Source organism: Paramisgurnus dabryanus, chromosome 23 (genome assembly GCF_030506205.2).
Source record: "Paramisgurnus dabryanus chromosome 23, PD_genome_1.1, whole genome shotgun sequence".
Lineage (NCBI taxonomy): Eukaryota > Metazoa > Chordata > Actinopteri > Cypriniformes > Cobitidae > Paramisgurnus > Paramisgurnus dabryanus.
The window spans coordinates 4,042,957-4,061,870 of NC_133359.1; the positions used below are offsets into that span (position 1 = coordinate 4,042,957).

The following is an 18,914-nucleotide window of genomic DNA, read 5'->3' on the forward strand; positions in this document are numbered from 1 at the left end:
CATTAAATCAAATATTCAGAGAAAATGCAACATTCTTAAAGATTAAAGATAAACGTGACCATGCCTGTGAAAACCCAGCTGAAGTATTTCTTTGCGATTTACTGTTTTCCACATAAAATCATCCTATATAATGTAAAGAACATTTGTGAAAATATAAACTTGATATCTTTAATATTGACTGAGTAATGTCATGTCACCGATTGAAATCATAGTGAAATTAATGCTTGAAATTAAACTGTGATGCTTTTTATCTCACAATAAGATTTGAGGCTTTAGTCTGATTTTCAGAGACAGTCTTAGTGACATACTGTATACTTGAGCTGTTACACACAAGACATTGTAACATTTAAAAATGGCGAACAACAACAATGCATCTTTTCTATGTACATTCTGCACAAATAAGACTGGGTCAACAATGCTTGACCAAAGCGGCGTGGTGAGCTTGAACCTGCTTACATCACGAGGCATTTTTTGGACCCACCATTCAATAGGAAAATTCAACTGCAGTAGCCACCATTCAACCTGAAGAGGGCAGCACTCAGACGTTTTTACACCATATTGTAGTATTGAAACACTTTATATCCAAATGTCAAAAAACTTACTAAAATCAATGAACAGCACTAATAAAACCCCATTCTTACAGATCATTAACTAAAAAAATTTCGTTTAGGGTTTATTACTCTTTAAGAAAACAGCTATACTGTTATTAAATGATTCTAAAAAAAAAGACTGTTCAGACTTCAGACTGTTTTTTAATCAACGGGGCTCTAAAATGAAATGATTGACAACTATAGCAGATTACGACATAGATTTCCATTGATTTCTTAACCCTGCTGCAAGTTGAGAAGCTTTAATATACATAACTGGACTAGTTTAGCCTTAGTTGCATTTCAGTTTTATCACAACCAACTCGATTTACGACTGTATAAAAATCCTTCCTTGGCATATTGCGTTACAACAGTGTGTAACCGATCGCATTTCTAGTTTATGTTACCGGCTACGTTAATTAAACAGCTTATAAGGGCTGACTTCGCGTTAGAATCATAACATAAAACAGGGAACGTAAATCACCTTGTGTTTTTTTAAACTGGGGTGAACAGAGCGAAGACTTTACAGTGGAAAGAAAACTGCATTGTATTGCTCCGGCGTCACATTGTGTAAACTGCATTTATAGTAAGGAAGTGCACATATGCAGATATCATAGCAAATAGCAGTAAATACACACACACCTTGCTCTCTTGTGAAGTTCACGCGCACTGTGAGACCGTGGATTGAAGACGGCGCTAAAACGCAGAGTAAAGATGGGGCGGAGCTAAGAGGGCTCAGCTTAAGGGGTTTGCGTGTGCGGCACAGTCCTTGGCTGGGGCCCTCAAAAGTTCATGGGCCCTTAGAATCGTCCTAACTTTCCCCCCCTTACGGCGCCCCTGCCTCCAGGTCTTGGTACAAGAGCTGTCGATCCTGCGCATGCACAAAGTCCCTCCCTCGGTTGATGATTGGCTCTTTTTACTGGAAGGCGGGGCTTGAGATACTAACTGTTCACGATTCATATCAAACCAGTGATACATCTTGTTAATAATAAGTATCTTTAAAATTGACTCCTAAGCTGTAGCTCAGGGGTCTTCAACTACTCTTCTTCGGGGGCCAGATTTTAAAATTGTAGATATAACGCGGGCCAAAATTGTACCCCTATTTTTAACTTTTGATATATTTTTTTACTTTTACCATATACTGTATGTGTGTGTGTTGTTGTTTGTTTTTGTTACTTTTGTTGTAGTATATTAAAAAAAAAACATATTAAAAAACATGCAAAAACATTAAAAAAACCTTTTAAATGACTAAAAACTTATATTTTCTTTGTTAATGTTTAAAAACAATTGCAGTTTAACATGTAAGAGCCAAATGTTTATAGCAAAAGTGTAAAAGATCAACACTTTTAAACATATTTTGTTTATAACTCTTTAACTTTCATTAATTGTTACATGTCAAGTATTCACAACATATAGCCAGTCTTCTCCTGTCACAGTTCTCTAAACTAAAAGATGACAAAGGCTGGGATTACAGAAACGTACAGGACTTTAATGACGATAGACAGCAAAACACGATGACAATGGTACATGCAGACGAGATCAGACAATGGACAGGAACATGAGGGCAAACTATAAAGGGTGAGTGATAATGACAAACAGCTGTAACTAATGATGAGTGATTAACTAACACAGGTAAGACTAATTAAAGGTAACTAACACAAAGAGCAATGATGACCAACAATGAAAACAAACTAAACAGAACTAAAACCCTGACAGTACGCCCCCTCCCAGTAGGCGCGACCTCGTGCCGTAGATTAACAACAATAGAGGCGAGTGGGAGGGAGCAACAAACAAAAAAAAAGAAAAGTGTCCAAAAAACTGTGATGAAAAGGTGAGGGAATGTCTAGAGCAGGACCCAAAGACCAGACGAGACGAAGCCCCAGGGTGGAGACGCTGGCGGAGGGCGCCAGGGTGATGGAAGTCCTAGTCCCACCCTGGGGACAGACGACAGCGAGGACACCGGAGGGAGGATCCAGGGCGGAGCCACGCGAGCGGAGAACCCGGGGGAAGCCGAGGATCCGGAGGGACGGGGGGGAGCTGGTGGGTCTCCCGACCGAGGCGTAGGCGGATTCCGGAGCCACGAGGCGGAGCCAGAGCTAGGGAGTCCCGTGGTGACGTCTTCGGGAAGGAGGAGCCCAACGAGCCGGAAGGGTGGCGTGAGGGATACACAGGGGAACGAGGAAAACCCGGAGGTGAGGGCAGGACGACGACTGACCAGGGGCGGAACCAGAGGGGTGACCAAAGCCTGGTGACGTCGTAGTGGAGACGGGAGCTGACGAAGGGGAGGGAGGAGAGACCCGAAGCGAGGCCGCTGGTCCGACGAGCCGAGGCGACCTCTAGGTCTCAGGGAGCGGGGGAGGAGAACTGGAGAAACCCCCAAGACAGTGGGCAGAGAGGCACACCTCGCCTCCGACGAACCAGCGCCGGTGACGCGCTGAGGATGAGCTGAGGTGTGACGCTGTGTCCGCTGAAGTAGCTTCGGATTGGCTGGTGCGGGAAATCCAAAAGGGAAACCGGACGGGACCGGCAGCGCTGACCAACAGCGACTTACGAGGGGCGGGCTGGACGGAACCAGTGGTGACGATGAGGGGTGGGAAATCTCCAAAGCACAATCCGAGCAGATGTTATAAACCCCAGGGACCGTTATTGGCTCACCCTCAGCGGCGGGGAGATGGACGTCCTCCCTGACGTCATTAGCAGCTCCCGCGGCGGCACCCCGGAAACTCTGGTCACGCAACCTGGTCAGGGGGAACATCCGGGGTTTCGGCGACACTGGGCTCCGAGGGTAGCTCTGGCTCGCAGGTCGCACTGCCATGTTCTCCACCAGCGGTGGGCAGGAGTTCCGGGTAGGGTAAGGTCCGTCTGGTCTCTGGGGGTGGCGATGGTCCGTTGGACTGTCCGAAGTGCTCGGACGGTCTCCCTGCTCCAAACCGAGTGATGTGTTCAACGAAAAATCCATAAATAAACTAAAAACGAGACTGATTTTCCGGAAAACAAAAAACTCTAATTTGAAACACGGAGGGAAACACTAACACGCCACAAACGTTTGGTCTGATCTTCTGTCACATAGGGATGGCTGACGCGAAACAGTCGTTCCGAAGCTTTGCGAGATCCCGAAGCGCAGATGTGTCGAAACACTGATCCGAAGCGTGATTCAAAACACCCATGTCACGTGACTATGACCAAACGAAGCCTCGAAGTGTTTCACTAAATGTTTCATCAGGTGTGGTCTGCCGAATCAGCGTTTGATTGGCACGGTCGGGAACAGACAACACAATCGCACATCTGTATAAAAGTGAAATAAACGCATATTGACCTTGTGGGTTTTTGTGAGAGGAGTTTTTCAAAGGCTGGAGAAATTATCTGTAAAAAAAAGAAGTAGGCTAAGTCCTTCCACACACAGCAGATATTTATATGTGACATGGTGGCTTGATATATTTTAATAATTTCTTATTGTTTATGTGGTATTTATCTCTATTCAATTTATTTATTAAATAGACCAGCTTATAGTTATTGACAATGATGAGCGTAAAAGCTCATGTAGTTGTCAAACAGATGTTAAAACAACAACAAAAAATATGTAACTTAATTGTGACGACGGTAATAACAATGCGTTTCCCGGCGTTCGATCCAAAGGACTTTTGCACGAGAGTCGAGGACACTATCCACTCTCCCACCTGATCACTTATATCAATTACACAACATGTGGGATACAATTTGTCAGCGCTCGTCTAAAACCTTGTCAAGGATGCTCTATGGCAATACATGCAAATGACCACTAGGTGTCACTGTGGAGGCGAAGCCTCGACACAATTGATTCAACTGTTTCAGTGTTTCACGAAGCCTCGCTCTGCCCATCACTACTGTCACAGTTCTCTAAACTAAAAGATGACAAAGGCTGGGATTACAGAAACTTACAGGACTTTAATGACGATAGACAGCAAAACACGATGACAATGGTACATGCAGACGAGATCAGACCATGGACAGGAACATGAGGGCAAACTATAAAGGGTGAGTGATAATGACAAACAGCTGTAACTAATGATGAGTGATTAACTAACACAGGTAAGACTAATTAAAGGTAACTAACACAAAGAGCAATGATGACCAACAATGAAAACAAACTAAACAAAACTAAAACCCTGACATCTCCTAATGACTAAAATTGCACTACATGTTCCATTTCTTTATATTTTATAGATATATAGGCTAAACAGCCTTTCCATTGTACATTACATAACATACATTACATAACTGTCGGGATTTCGCCCCCTAGTGGCAGTCGTAATGAAATTGTAGTTTCATCATAAATCTGTCATAGGAGAGAACCTTTAATCTATGAATATATGTATAGGAAAGGTAAAAGTAATCATGCTGAATTTAAATGAGACTATGGTCGTTTCTCAATCCGGCTGCAGCCTCCGGAGGTCGCATTTCCAGGCTGCATACGTCATTAAGTCTTATTTCAGAATTTTAACAATTATAAAGTTGACCATTATTCTTAGTTCATTGTAAATTGTTGTAATATGCTTATATGATTTGTGCATGTAATGCTCAGTAAACTTAAACTTGATGACATATGCCGTCTGCATATGCGACCTCCGGAGGCTGCAACCTTCCAATTGAAAAACGGCCAAAGTTGACTGGCGGCCGGATAAAGATGATTGGCGGGCCGCATTTGGCCCGCGGGCCACCAGTTGACTAGCCCTGCTGTAGCTTAACTGGTACTTTAAAGCACTGCATAAGAAACATAAAGGTCATGAGTTTGACCCTCAGTGAACTCACTACTAAAAAGTATTTAGATTGAATGTTCTCTCACTTCGGATTAAGGCATTTGCCAAATGCATAAATGTAAAGCAGTATTGGGAACCATAAAAAAACTGATTTGCCAATAAATTTGAGTCATTACTCAAATATTTCCAAGACCATTTGATGTGGAAATGAAGTCCTTAGCAACACATATTATTAATGATTATATATATATATATATATATATATTTACAGTAGGAAATTTACAGATTACCTTCATGACCCGTACAACTTATTATTGGCTTTTGTTACAAATATACCCACACTACTTTTGTGGTCCAGGGTCACATTTCTGCAATTAAGTTGTTGATGCTAAGCGGCATACTTCATGAAATCACACACTTCACCTTAACCGTAGACCGCATTGCTCAATCTTTGTGTTCAGTTAGCTGGTGGATGTCCTGGTGTTCATGCAGAAAGATGAGTCAACCGTATAAATTAAAATATTCCTCTCTGTGTTGTAGCTCTAATGTGATTCCTCGCACTGCTTCAGTGGGGAAACTTCAATGTAGTAACGGCGTTGGGCTTATTTTTGTCTTGTTTGATACATCTTTCCCTAGCAGAGTTTTTTTTTAACAAGCTGTGATATTTATCGTGCTGAAGTGCGTCGAAGCATGCACTCGAGCAAAAAGTTTTTTTCTCTTACACTAGCCTTTGAACGTTTTCATGCAGTATCCTTCGAATGGAAATGTAGCTTTTGCCATAGGAGACGAACGTCGAGCCTCACACACACAAACACATCTTTATCCTCCAACCCCCCTCTAAATGAGAACGTAAGTTATTAGCGTTGCACAGTCATGTGTGTCCTGGTCACAAAGGTGTGTGTGATAGTAAACATGCTCATTTTTGCAAAACAAGCGGTGTGTGGGTTTGTGTGTGTGAAGAATGAAAGACGTCTTTGAGAGCACAAGGCATTATGATTCATTACAGCGATGTGAGAGCAAGAGAGACTCCGCACATGACAATTAAAGTGAGGCATGCTGGGATGGAGCGCTGGAGATTTTATTCTAGATCACTGCAGCGTGAGCTTTCATTACTTACTTAGGTTTGTTTTGGAAATCAGTGCACCGCTGGCCCTCCGGGTCCATTCAGAGTTTGGGATTTTGCAGAACGTGTACTAAGGCGGCTGTCTAATAAAGGCAGCTTTATACTTTAGTAAGTGACAGATATGAAACACAATGTAGTGGCAAATCGGGACCCAACTCACAATAAAGTCCCAAATCACAATAAGGTTTGGCATTAGAATTATGCAAGCATAAAAGGACATACAGAACCCACATTAACTCTTTCCCCGCCATTGACGAGATATCTCGTCAATTAAGAGAAAACGCTTCCCCGCCAATGACGAGATTTTCCGTCTTTCCGCAATACCGCTATTATCCACCAGGATAAAAATACTTTAAAACCGGAAGTATTGCCCTATGGCAAGCTGCTGCATGTCCGTGTCTGTTTTAAAGATCGCTCTGAATGGGATCTCTATGAAAAGTCCGTCACAAAAATGGAATTATTTTTGCTTTTTGCTCAAAATATGGTGTTTTTGCAAAAACCTACCCATATTCAAAAGCTGATTACAAAAGAACCACTAAAGGTAGGATGAAACGGTTTTTTTTGTTTGAAAGCAGAGGGTCTGTTCTTTCATTTGGTATATTGTATGTTTATATATTTAAAGAAGAACATTTTCTGGAAGGCATTAAACTTTGGTGAAAATCATGAAAAACGCTGGCGCTGGCTGGCAACTTTTTAAAAAAATGCTGGCGGTGAAAGAGTTAAGGGTGAAACTGTCCATATGTGATGTGTTTTTTATTTTGACTAAGTGTTAGTCACGTCTGACATGGGAAAATCATTATTCAAATGACCATTTAAAAAAGTTGTCGCCTGTGAATTTTGCAGATAAGTCACTTATGAAGTTTGCTTTTAGGTAGGTTTGCGGTTTTATATCGTCTAAGCTATCATGCCCAGGTGCGGTTGGGTGATCCTCGCAAAATTAGACTTATGAGGTGCAGTAAATGCAAAGTTAGAGTATCAAAATAAGAAGCATACAGTTACAAACATTTCTTCATGTACTATTTAGCACATGATTTTAAATGACATCATGAATTTTGTTGTTTTTTTCCACATTTAAAACAAAAATTTTCATTACCGCAACGTGTCCATGACTGGATTTGGGTTCTTTGACATGGAAATATTTATAATTAAAAAATCTAAAAAAATAAAAAGCATCAGTGCATGTTATACTATAAACATTTACAATAAAGAAACATGTGGTATTTGGTGATCATTGGTAAATTTAGAGACACTAATAAGGAATATAAATGTGTCCAAGACCAATTTTCTCATCCTCCGCAACAATTTTCAATCATTGTTTAAGCCCTCAAGGAACTAACATTTTTCAAAAAAAAAAATGGTAGGAAGGGACAGGTAAGCAGTTCTTATTTTTCTCTCCAGATAAAAGTTGAAATTTTTTTTGTCAAAGTACCTAGACAACTTTTTAGTTCTCATTACCGAAACATGAGTTTGTACATGCATATATTTAATGTAATGTCATGTTGCGGTAATGATGATTTTTGATAATGATAATCCAAAAAATGTAAATAATTCTATAGGAAATATTTTTTAAATCTTCTAAAAATAATGGTTCATAGTTCAGACCTTAATCTTATATGTGCAAAAAAATTTGGCTTCAATGGGTTTTTTCTCTCTAAGTCTGGATTTCCTGAGAATCACTTGGTTCGGTTAATCGCGCCCTGTTCAGCTTGCAGAGTTGGGCTCGGTTCACTTAGGTTCAGGCGCGGAATGCGCAGTGTGATCGCAAGTCACGGCAGAATGCGGTTCAAAAGGAGATCATCTGACTTCGTAAAAACCTTCTGATGTGCACAGCAGGGTTACGTTTATGTCTGAGCTGCACATGCGACAAATCGACTGAGCAATATGATGTGGCATGTGAGAGAGCTGTGTGTCATCGCGCACCAATTGACTTAACATCACGATGGGTTCCAGTGTTAAGAGAGCGCTTTACTTCCTGTTTTCTTCAAAACAACCCCATCCTAATGATGAAAGCGTGCCCGGGCTCGGAGCGGTCAAAGTGCACATTTCTGGGTTAATAGGGAGGGGGGGACAATCACGCTCGGGCACAGCTGGGTTGGGTTAGGTATGATTTGATTTAAGATATCCAACCCATACAATTGTTTAGGGTGTTTGCCCATTCCCCCAAATATGACACAAAGGCTGTGTCCGAAATAGCCCCCTGTACCCTCATTCACCTACATTAGTGTACTAATATAGTTATAAACACTAGTGAATCGGACAGTTAAGCTCGCTGGAGATGCTGTAGCAAAGGCGCCATCTTCTGCCGAGCTTCGTTGGACGCCTAGCTGCTAGCTTTGAGTGTACATCGGTTTTACAGTCATTATTGCGGTGCATTGTGGCCTTTTATAATGTCCACTATGATTTCGGACACCACTAAAAATGGATGTCCCCTTAAATTTAAGGGATACAGGGGGCTATTTCAGACACAGATAAAGATTATTTTTAGAAATTAGCGCCTCTACGGGAGCAGCTGAAACTTAATATATTGGGGTATGAAATTATATATTAACTCTTTCCCCACCAGCATTTAAAAAAAAAGTTGCCAGCCAGCGCCAGCATTTTTCATAATTTTCACAAAAGTTGAATGCCTTCCAGAAAATTTTCTTTACATATATAAACATACAATATATGAAAAAACGTTTCATTCTACCTTTTTTAGTTCTCTTTTTATCACCTCTCAAATATGGGTAGGTTTCTTCAAAAACACCAAATTTTGAGCAAAAAGCTGAGAAAATTCCATTTTTGTGAAGGACTTTTGATAGAGATCATATGCAGAGCGAACTTTAAAACATACACGGAGTTCGTTCTCTTTCACGTGAGGCATTACTTCCGGGTTGCATAAGTTGCGGAAGTGCGCCACCTGGTCGTTAATAGCGGTATTGCGGAAAGACGGAAATTCTCGTCATTGGTAGGGAAGCGTTTACTCTTAATTGACAAGATAACTCGTCAATGGCGGGGAAAGAGTTAAGGTATAATTTTGTAATGATGACATGCATTGGGATATGATTTTCAATATAAACCTACAGGATTAATTGTATTTATATTACACATCCAGTAAAATATTTTATACAGTAAAATACAGTAACTATTATATTAAGGCCAAATTTACTAACAGCTTGCAACAGTGCAAATCATCATTTTGGCGTTAAGTAGCGACTGTCTAATAAATTTATGGAAGGAGAGCATTTAAATTATTCACGCAACGCCATTAACGCCACTAATATTTGCGCATGTGTCATGACTGGTATTTGTGCCATTATTTTATTTGTGCAGATTTTACCACTCCTATCCGTGCTTTTTGGAATTGTATTCTCAGGCTAATTTGTCCCGTTTAGTAAATCTGGCCCGGTTTGGTTTTATTGAGAAAAATGCCAGTAGTTGAATCACTTAAAGTAGTAGGCATACCCTTAACTAGTCATTTTAATGGGTTTGGGTTCATGAGAACTAACATGAGACATGCTACAGTTGATTTTATGATGAAAGCTTTTAAGATAACTTGAAAAGTATAAATTGCAAAATGTAATTTGAACTAAATTCCGACACAAGTGGTATTGACATGATTTAAGTTGAAATGTGTGTTTATTGTGTGTTTTAGCTGGGATCTGAGTGGACGGCACCTGGAGAGTTTACGAAGTTCAGATCCCAGACGTCCAAGTCTGTGCAGTAAGTACTTATAATATAAAATGGTTCATTCCAGTGCCTGATTCTGATTGGTCAACAGCTATGTTTTATTAACGATAAATCACAGCAGCACCCAACGTTTCTTTGTATCACTGCGCATCACTTTTAGCAACATAAAAATACTGTTACAGTCAGGGACTATTTTTTCCTGCGGAAGGAAGACTTTAAGTAATTTTACTTCATAAAATGATAAAAAAAAATTTGTATTACTTTAATATTGCATTTGATAAAAGCAATAAGGTAGTCGTGACTTACGATACATCATACAATGCAAAAAATGATTTTCAAGAAAACATTTCTTAGTATTTTTGTCTTGTTTTCAGTAAAAATATCTAAAGATTTTTAAATTAAAATGCTTTTTCTTGATGAGCAAAACGACATAAGAAAATAAGTCTAGTTTTTAGACAAAAAATATCCAATTTAAGTGATTTTGTGCATAAAACAATTTTAAAAAATCTTGAAAATGAATTTTTCTTGAATTTAGTGTTTAAGAAAAATGTTTTTTGCTCACCTCATTGGCCGATTTTTTGCTTGTTTAATGCGAACATCACTTAAATGTGATATTTTTTGTCTAAAAACTAGACTTATTTTCTTGGATAGTTTTGCTCATCAAGAAAAAGCATTTTAATTTAAAAATCTTTAGATATTTTTACTGAAAACAAGACAAAAATACTAAGAATTTTTTTATTTGAAAATAATTTTTTGCAGTGTAGCCTCTTGTACCTTATTGCTTCCGTATCACGCAATGTTTAGGCCTACAAATAAAGTTTAAAAAATAAAGTTGTGAGCTCTAGTTCATTGAATTAGGTTTGCACAGGCTCGGGTATGTGTATTTGGCACGCACACACAAACCTAAACTCATTAGAGACAAAGGATTTATCATCCAAACAAAGGCTTTGACAAGTTGTCAGTAAAATTGTATGTAACGTCTCTAGAGTCCATTCCGTTCTTCTTCCTGTTTCATTGTCCAATCAAATGCTTCAATTCTTTCTTTGTAAACAAACCGCCCAACCTCATGTCTATTGATTCAGTCATTTTACCCCTGATGGTGCCGATTGGAATTGTAATTAGAGGAAATTGCTGCCCTTTATCTGATGGGGCATTTAATGATTTCCCTTCTCTGCTTCAGAGCTACAGGACGGCTGCGTTTTAAATATCATATTGAAGAATTGCTAAGACAGAAACACCTTTTCCGCTTCGAATAAGCGGCGCATTAGCGCTCGATTAGCACATTGTATTTCTGCCGTTTCCTTAAAAATCCTGTTAAAGCCAACAAATCATTTTAATCCGGCACTCTGCGCTAACGCTCCATTAATAACGCCGTGAAATGGTTTTCCGGGAATTAGCAGAGGGTTTGTTTCCATATGTGTGGCTGTGAAGTGATCTACAGCCTGCCCTTTATAACCCAGCCCGTTTAATAATGCATAAACTAATCTGACCTCATTTGGTGAACCTTTGTGCGAGTTTATAGAAAGTAACGGCTGTGACACCTTTTATGTATTTTTTGAATAGGTGATGCTCTGATGTAGGTCTGTATATTTTTAGGCATTCAGTTTTACAGTTCATAAAAGTGCAGGATAACTTGGTTGCCAGATTTCAATTGTATCAATTGTAGATCAGAATAGTTCTTGTTGTTTCCTTTAAATGTGGACATTATTTTAGATATTTTTGTAAAAATTGATACAGATGAGATAATTTTGTGACATCCATTACTTTTTAACCTTCTTCATGCACCCTTTCCAAAAACCACAGGTTAAACGGCTCATTTCAGCTGTTTATTTCACGTTAGCACGTATGTTTGAAGAACTGAGATTATCAGATATGAATTAGCATTTCTTTGCATTATTCATCCATCATAGTGGCCTGAAACTGTTTCACATATTACTGCCCTTGACTTCATGTTGGATGGATAAAGAGCACCCTTGGGAGTGACACTAAACAGCTCAGATTTCCAGTAGCTCAGTTGGTAGAGCATGAAACTGGCAACAGCAAGGTCACACTAGGACTGGCTGATATGGACAAAAATCCTTAAATGAAGATGTATTTTCTTGATAAGCAAAATGACCTAGAAAAATAAGTCTAGTTTTTAGACAAAAAAAATATAAACTTTAAGTAAATTAGTGCTTAAAACAAGCAAAAAAATTTAATAAGCAAAAAGCCAATGGAATAAGTTTTTTTAAATTAATTTAATTTAAAGGGGACAGAGAATGAAAAACCATTTTTACCTTGTCTTTGTTGAATAATAGTAGTCTACCCACATTCACAAACATGCAAAAAGTGCTAAACATCTGTCTCAAAGAAATTCCTCTTTTAGAAATGTCAGCCAGAAAACAGCCCAATCTGAAAAACTGATGCTTATGACATCACATGCCCTCCACTTTAACTATTTCCCCGCCATTGACGAGATATCTTGTCAATCAAGAGAAAACGCTTCCCCGCCAATGACAAGTTTTTCCGTCTTTCAGCAATACCGCTATTATCCACTAGGTGGCGCCCTTCCGCAACTTTTTAAACCCGGAAGTATTGCCCTATGGCAAGTGGCTGCATGTCCGTGTCTGTTTTAAAGATCGCTCTGAATGTGATCTCTATGAAAAGTCCGTCACAAAAATGGAATTATCTCTGCTTTTTGCTCAAAATGTGATGTTTTTGCAGAAACCTACCCATATTCAAAAGCTGATTACAAAAGAACCACTGAAGTTTTTTTTTGTTTGAAAGCAGAGGGTCTGTTCTTTCATTTGGTATATTGTTTGTTTATATATTTGAAGAAGAACATTTTCTGGAAGACATTAAACTTTTGTGAAAATCGCAAAAAACGCTGGCGCTGGCAACTTTTTTTAAAAACGCTGGCGGTGAAAGAGTTAAAATATTTGGCTACATTTTTTGAGTGGCAGCAAAGTCAGCCAATCAGTAATGAGATTGCAAGTTAAGCCAGTAGGGGGAGCCAAATAGGTGCAAAACCACTTGTTTAAAATCCCCCATCCTAATAGAGCTATCTGAGAGAGGTTTTTAGGAAGCTTCTAAGGCATTACAGACCCAAACAAAACAATTTTTGTCTACATGTTACATCACAGAACAAGGATAAATACCCCGTTCAATCATTCTATGTCACCTTTAATTTTATTTTTATTTTTACTGAAAACAGAGAAAAAAATACTAAGTAAGAAAGCCATTTTTTGCAGTGTGTTTAGGCTGTATGGTGATGGGTTGGTTATTTCTGTATTTTGTATATTTAATACAGTATTTTAAGATTTATTGAAGCAGTTATTATAAAGCATGTGTCATCTTTAGGACAATTTGGTTTATGCACGATTTCAAATTTCCAGGACATGCATTTACTGATGTGTATCATGTAATTCACTTTGCACTGCAAAAAAAATATTTTCAAGAAAAAAAATCTTTGTATTTTTGTCTTGTTTTCAGTAAAAATATCTAAAAAAAATTCTCAAATTAAGATGTTTTTTCTTGATGAGCAAAAAAAATCTGCCAATGGGGTAAGCAAAAAAATCTTGAAAATTTTTCTTAAACAGTAAATTCAAGAAAATTTGCTTACCCCATTGGCAGATTTTTTTGTTTGTTTTATGCACAAAATCACTTAAATTTGATATTTTTGGTCTAAAACTAGACTTATTTTCTCGGGTCTTGCTCATCAAGAAAAAGCATCTTCATTTAAGAATTTTTTGATAATTTTACTGAAAACAAGACAAAAATACTAAGAAAAAGTCTTGAAAAAATTTTTGGACATCTGCAGTACCATGACACTACTATGGTTTTTAAATTCAGTACATGGTTTATATCAAAAATCTGATATCATCACTGCATAAACACAGTACTTTTGTGTAAGTGTAAAATATGATGATGACAACTAAATTACAGTAAGTCTTTCTTGCTCTGAAGAGAAGATGGGCTTTAATGGACCGGAGAGACTCGACATTAGCATTGTGCTATAAATACGGCACACATAAATATTGAATAAAACAGTCAATTTTTTATTAGATGGAACCATTATTAATACTTTTCAGTCTTGAAATAAGTTTCTTTCTTTTTTTCTTTTCTTTTTCTATACAAAAAAAAACCTAACCCATGGCTTTGTGTACTGTGTTAGACTTAATGAGACTTTTCCAGTGCACTTACGTATTGCTGTTCTTGTGTTGCTATAATTGCTTCTATTGTTTACCTCACTTGTAAGTCGCTTTGGACAAAAGCGTCTGCTAAATGACTAAATGTAAATGTAAGTAATGCATTATGGGATTGCTATCTCATTAAAGGTTACATTTTAATCTGACAGAAGAAGAAATAAAACTTATTTTGAAAGTGTGCATATACAGGGTTAAAATGCTGTCTATTTTGGAGCCACAGAAATGCTGTGTTTCTCTAACGTACACCAATGATGACCTAGAAATTAGGGTTTTTTTGTGTATTTTTAGTTATTCCAGCAGTGAATAAATGTGAGCTTTCCAAAAGCACAAACATTTAGTTTACAACTGAGAGTGGAAAAGACAAACTTGTAGGCATTGGTAAGACTTTTACTTACAAATCAATATTGTTATTTAATTCGATGGAGAAAGAAATACGGGGACTATGATGGATATGGATTGGAAGTTAAGCACTTTGCTTTTAAAGTGTGATAGTCCATTGTGAGTGTTTTTCACTTGTACAAAGCATTGATTAGATGAGGCATCTTATCTAACACCGCATCAAGCCAGTACAAGAGACTGGCATCCATTCAGATTGCAGTGCTTGATTGAATCGAGTTTCTTTAAACAACCTGCTTGTAAATCAAGAAAGTGATTTTAGTTTACTTTGCTAAAGGAAAAAGGTTTACCAACCATATGTTTTACAATACAACTGCTGGTATTACAACATGGGGTGGGGTAAATTTGGGGTAACGTAAGGCTTTGTTTACACAACAACGATGTAGCAAATAAAGTAAACCATTTTTTTTACAATTTCACATGCACCCAACAACGATGTCAAAAATATCTGCATTTAAGCGGATTAGCAAACACATACATCAAAAACACTGTATTACGCAGACCAGGCCAGTAGATGGCGATGTTACTTTGTAAAGAAACACTACACTATGCATTACGTAATAATATTACTTTTCTGAAGTAAAGATTAAAGTAACGCATTACTTTTTAAAGGTGCAGTGTGTAAATTTTAGCGGCATCTAGTGGTGAGGTTGCGAATTGCGAGGTGTCCACTGCTCACCCCTCACTTTTGAAACGCATAGAGAAGCTACGATAGCCGTCACCAGAAAAACATGTTATTGTCGGAGACAACTTAGTAAAAAAGATTGTCCGGTAAGGGCTTCTGTAGAAACATGGCGGCACAAAATGGCGACTTCCACATAAGGGGACCCTCTTGTATGTAGATAAAACCGTCTCATTCTAAGGTAATAAAAACATAACGGTTCATTATAAAAAGGTTTTTATACACCCCTGATAATATAGTTTTGTATATCATTTTGCATTTCTGTCAAGAGATCTTTCTAAAAATTACACACTGCACCTTTAAATGTACATATTAATATTTGAGTTACTTTTTCAAAAAAGTAATGCAAGTTACTTTTTTAGTTTAATTAATTTGATTAAAAAAAATTATGTACTGAAAAACACCTGCAAGGCCTGAAGGAGATCAAGCCTTAGCCAAGAAAAAGTAACGCAAAAGTAACTAAAAAGTAATGTAAGCATTACTTTCCATGAAAAGTAACCAAGTAATGAATTTTGTTACTTTTTTGGGAGTAGCTTAATATTGTAATGCATTACTTTTAAAAGTAACTTTCCCCAACACTGACTACAAGTGACCCTGGAATATAAAGATTCAAAATGTTGTAAGCTGTGTTGGAGAAGCGTTACTACGCATCACTCCTGTTCTTTGTTTTAAACCTCCCGAGACTTCTTATGGAGTCTAACAGGATACATAGAGTCGAGTTCCCCCTTTTGGATTTAACTTGAAACCTGAGCAACCTGATACCTCAAGCATCAAGAGTTTCTCATCGAGATGAACTCATATTTTCAAAGTACTTTGGTGCGCAACTTAAAACGCTTTCATTGATAATGAGCATGAGACGTGATTGATGATGCGGGTCTGAGGTCATTGATGGGCTTTCCATTAGATTAGTCCCGCTGACGTGATCGGATGTTTATATGACGGGAAAGCCAGGTGGCTTTAATGCCTGTGGAAAGAAAATGTACCAGAGGGAGGATTCAGAGATGGGTTGCTTTGGATGTGACTCACGCTAGACACTGCCACGGCTCCGTTTATGCACTATAAGAGCTAGTGATAGGATTTGACACACGGAGTGGCATTATATCCAAGTATTTTTAGCAAGGCCGGAGGGATTTTCACAAAAGAAACTGTCTGGTAGATTACTTTTACATTTATGCATTTGTCACATGCTTTTATCCAAAGAGACAGTGTATTCACAATCTATATTTTATCAGTATTTGTGTTTCCTGAGAAGTTCATTTATACAAAGGCAAAAATAAAATGACAAAAATGTTACCAAAGCAATATAACCTAAGAAAGACCTTAGATGTATCTTAAAAACATTATGGAGACGCGTAGGTGTATTCGATTATGATTTACGATTACATGCAACCAAATAATCTGTTTGTAATGGGTCAATTGGATTAATATGATATTGAGGTCGATTGGATGCAAATTTCTATCATATTAAAAGGAGTGCTGTAGTCAGATATGCATGTAAACGCGGAAATGCATGGAATCGTAGTTTTTTCTCAATCGGATGCAAAAATATATTGTGCACATGCACAGAGAAATTGTGCTTTTACCTCTTATTTAAGTAGCAATGGCAACGCGGCAAGGATTAGTCTATTTAAGACCATTTTCTTAAAAAAATCCAGATAATTTACTCACCACCATGTAACCCAAAATGTTGTTGTCTTTCTTTGTTCAGTCGAGAAGAAATTATGTTTTTTGAGAAAAACATTCCAGGATTTTTCTCATTTTAATGGACTTTAATGGACCCCAACACTTAACGGTTTTAATGCAGTTTAAAATTGCATTTTCAAAGGACTCTAAATGATCTCAAACGAGGCATAAGGGTCTTTATCTAGCGAAACGATTGTCATTTTTGGTAAGAAAAATAAAAACATTTTAAACCACAACTTCTCGTCTTTCTCTGGCTGTGTGACGAGCCAGTGCCACCTCACGTAATTGCGTAATGACGTGGTCACGTGTTACATATATGAAACGCACATTTGCGGACCATTTTAAACAATAAACTGACACAAAGACATTAATTATTATCATACAACAACGTCGGAACGGTCCTCTTTCTCCACACTTGTAAACACTGGGGCGTAGTTTCGCATACGTCATCCGTGACCTCTTGACGTGATGAAGTATTACGTGAGGACGCGCTGTCGCGTCACACGACCGGAGGAAGACGAGAAATTGTGGTTTAAAAGTGCATTTTTATTTTTTTTGCCAAAAATGACAATTGTTTCACTAGATAAGAGCTTTATGCCTCGTTTGGGATCATTTAGAGTCCTTTGAAACTGCAATTTTAAACTGCATTAAAACTGTTAAGTGTTGGGGTCCATTAAAGTCCATTAAAATGAGAAAAATCCTGGAATGTTTTGTCAAAAAACATAATTTCTTCTAAACGGAAAAAATAAAGATTTTGGATGACATGGTGGTGTGTAAATTATCTGGATTTTTTTAAGAGTATGAACTAATCCTTTAAGGTAATGGGGTCACGCGTTGTACATTCTGCAGCATATATGTCTTTCATAACATTACATACAGCAATAAAATAGCGTTGTGCCTTTCGAAAATTGATTTTTTTGCTTATATCCGAAAACTTCTTAAGAACAACTTTCTCCAACTCAACTTTGACTTTTTGACATTTATCCTGAGATAAAGCGTGAACTCGACGAGAGATTGGGCATTGCGTTCCCCCAAAAATTGTGCTTCTTTTTAACTGTTTCAGCGAGTTTATTTTTTCTGCGGGTTAAAGATAAAATTATTTTGTTTATTAGTTATTGGTATTTGGGCTGTGATTGGGATGCTTTTGGGCTAGTTTTGAATGTCCATTGGGCTGGTTTTGATAAGCAAATCTGGATGTTACGTTTGGTTCGGTTTATATGTAAACAAGCATTTTAATCAGTTGCAATGTTTAGGATACATGTAAACTGTACTGTCGTAACCTGCAATCGGAAAAATGTAGTTGGATTGATCAAATTTTGTGCATGTAAACATATCCACAGAAGAGGTTTATTTCGGAATAACAACCTGCTGCCTGTATTATCCTGCTTATTACATGGCTATTTACCTCATGAGTAAGATATTTTAGTAAGATAACATTAAATATTGATTTGAAATATATTTTCTGCTCATTTTTAACAAAGGCAGACTCGCTACTTTTGGTTTTAAGATGTTCAAATGTCATAAACACACTATTTGTTTAATCATTTGTAAATATAATGTCATTAAAATACATATTTATCTTTAATTTTGTGTAATATTAAACTGTTCCTGTCAAAATAATTAGCAGCATCCGGATTACGGTATGTTATTAGTTTAAGTGGTTGTTATCTGGGAATAGCGAACATGCAAATGTCACGACTGGCCAATCAGAATGAAGCATTCCAAGGAGATGTGTAATAAATTAAATATAATGTTTATCTGGATTTAACTCTTTAGATGGACTTTACAAGCAATTGGTCCATTTGATTTTGCAGTCAATAGAACAACAGTGATATTTTGGCTATGTGTCTA

At 37.7% G+C, this 18,914-nt stretch overlaps 1 protein-coding gene across 2 annotated transcripts in view; it reads left to right on the plus strand.

Moving 5' to 3' along the window:
• b4galnt4a (beta-1,4-N-acetyl-galactosaminyl transferase 4a) overlaps positions 1–18,914 on the plus strand; it is a 174,135-nt gene that overhangs the window by 106,587 nt on the left and 48,634 nt on the right. For both annotated transcript variants that reach the window (XM_065277535.2, XM_065277534.1), the window contains exon 7: positions 10,081–10,148. In XM_065277535.2, coding sequence (XP_065133607.1) covers positions 10,081–10,148 — 68 coding nt within the window. The remainder of the gene's footprint in view (positions 1–10,080; positions 10,149–18,914) is intronic.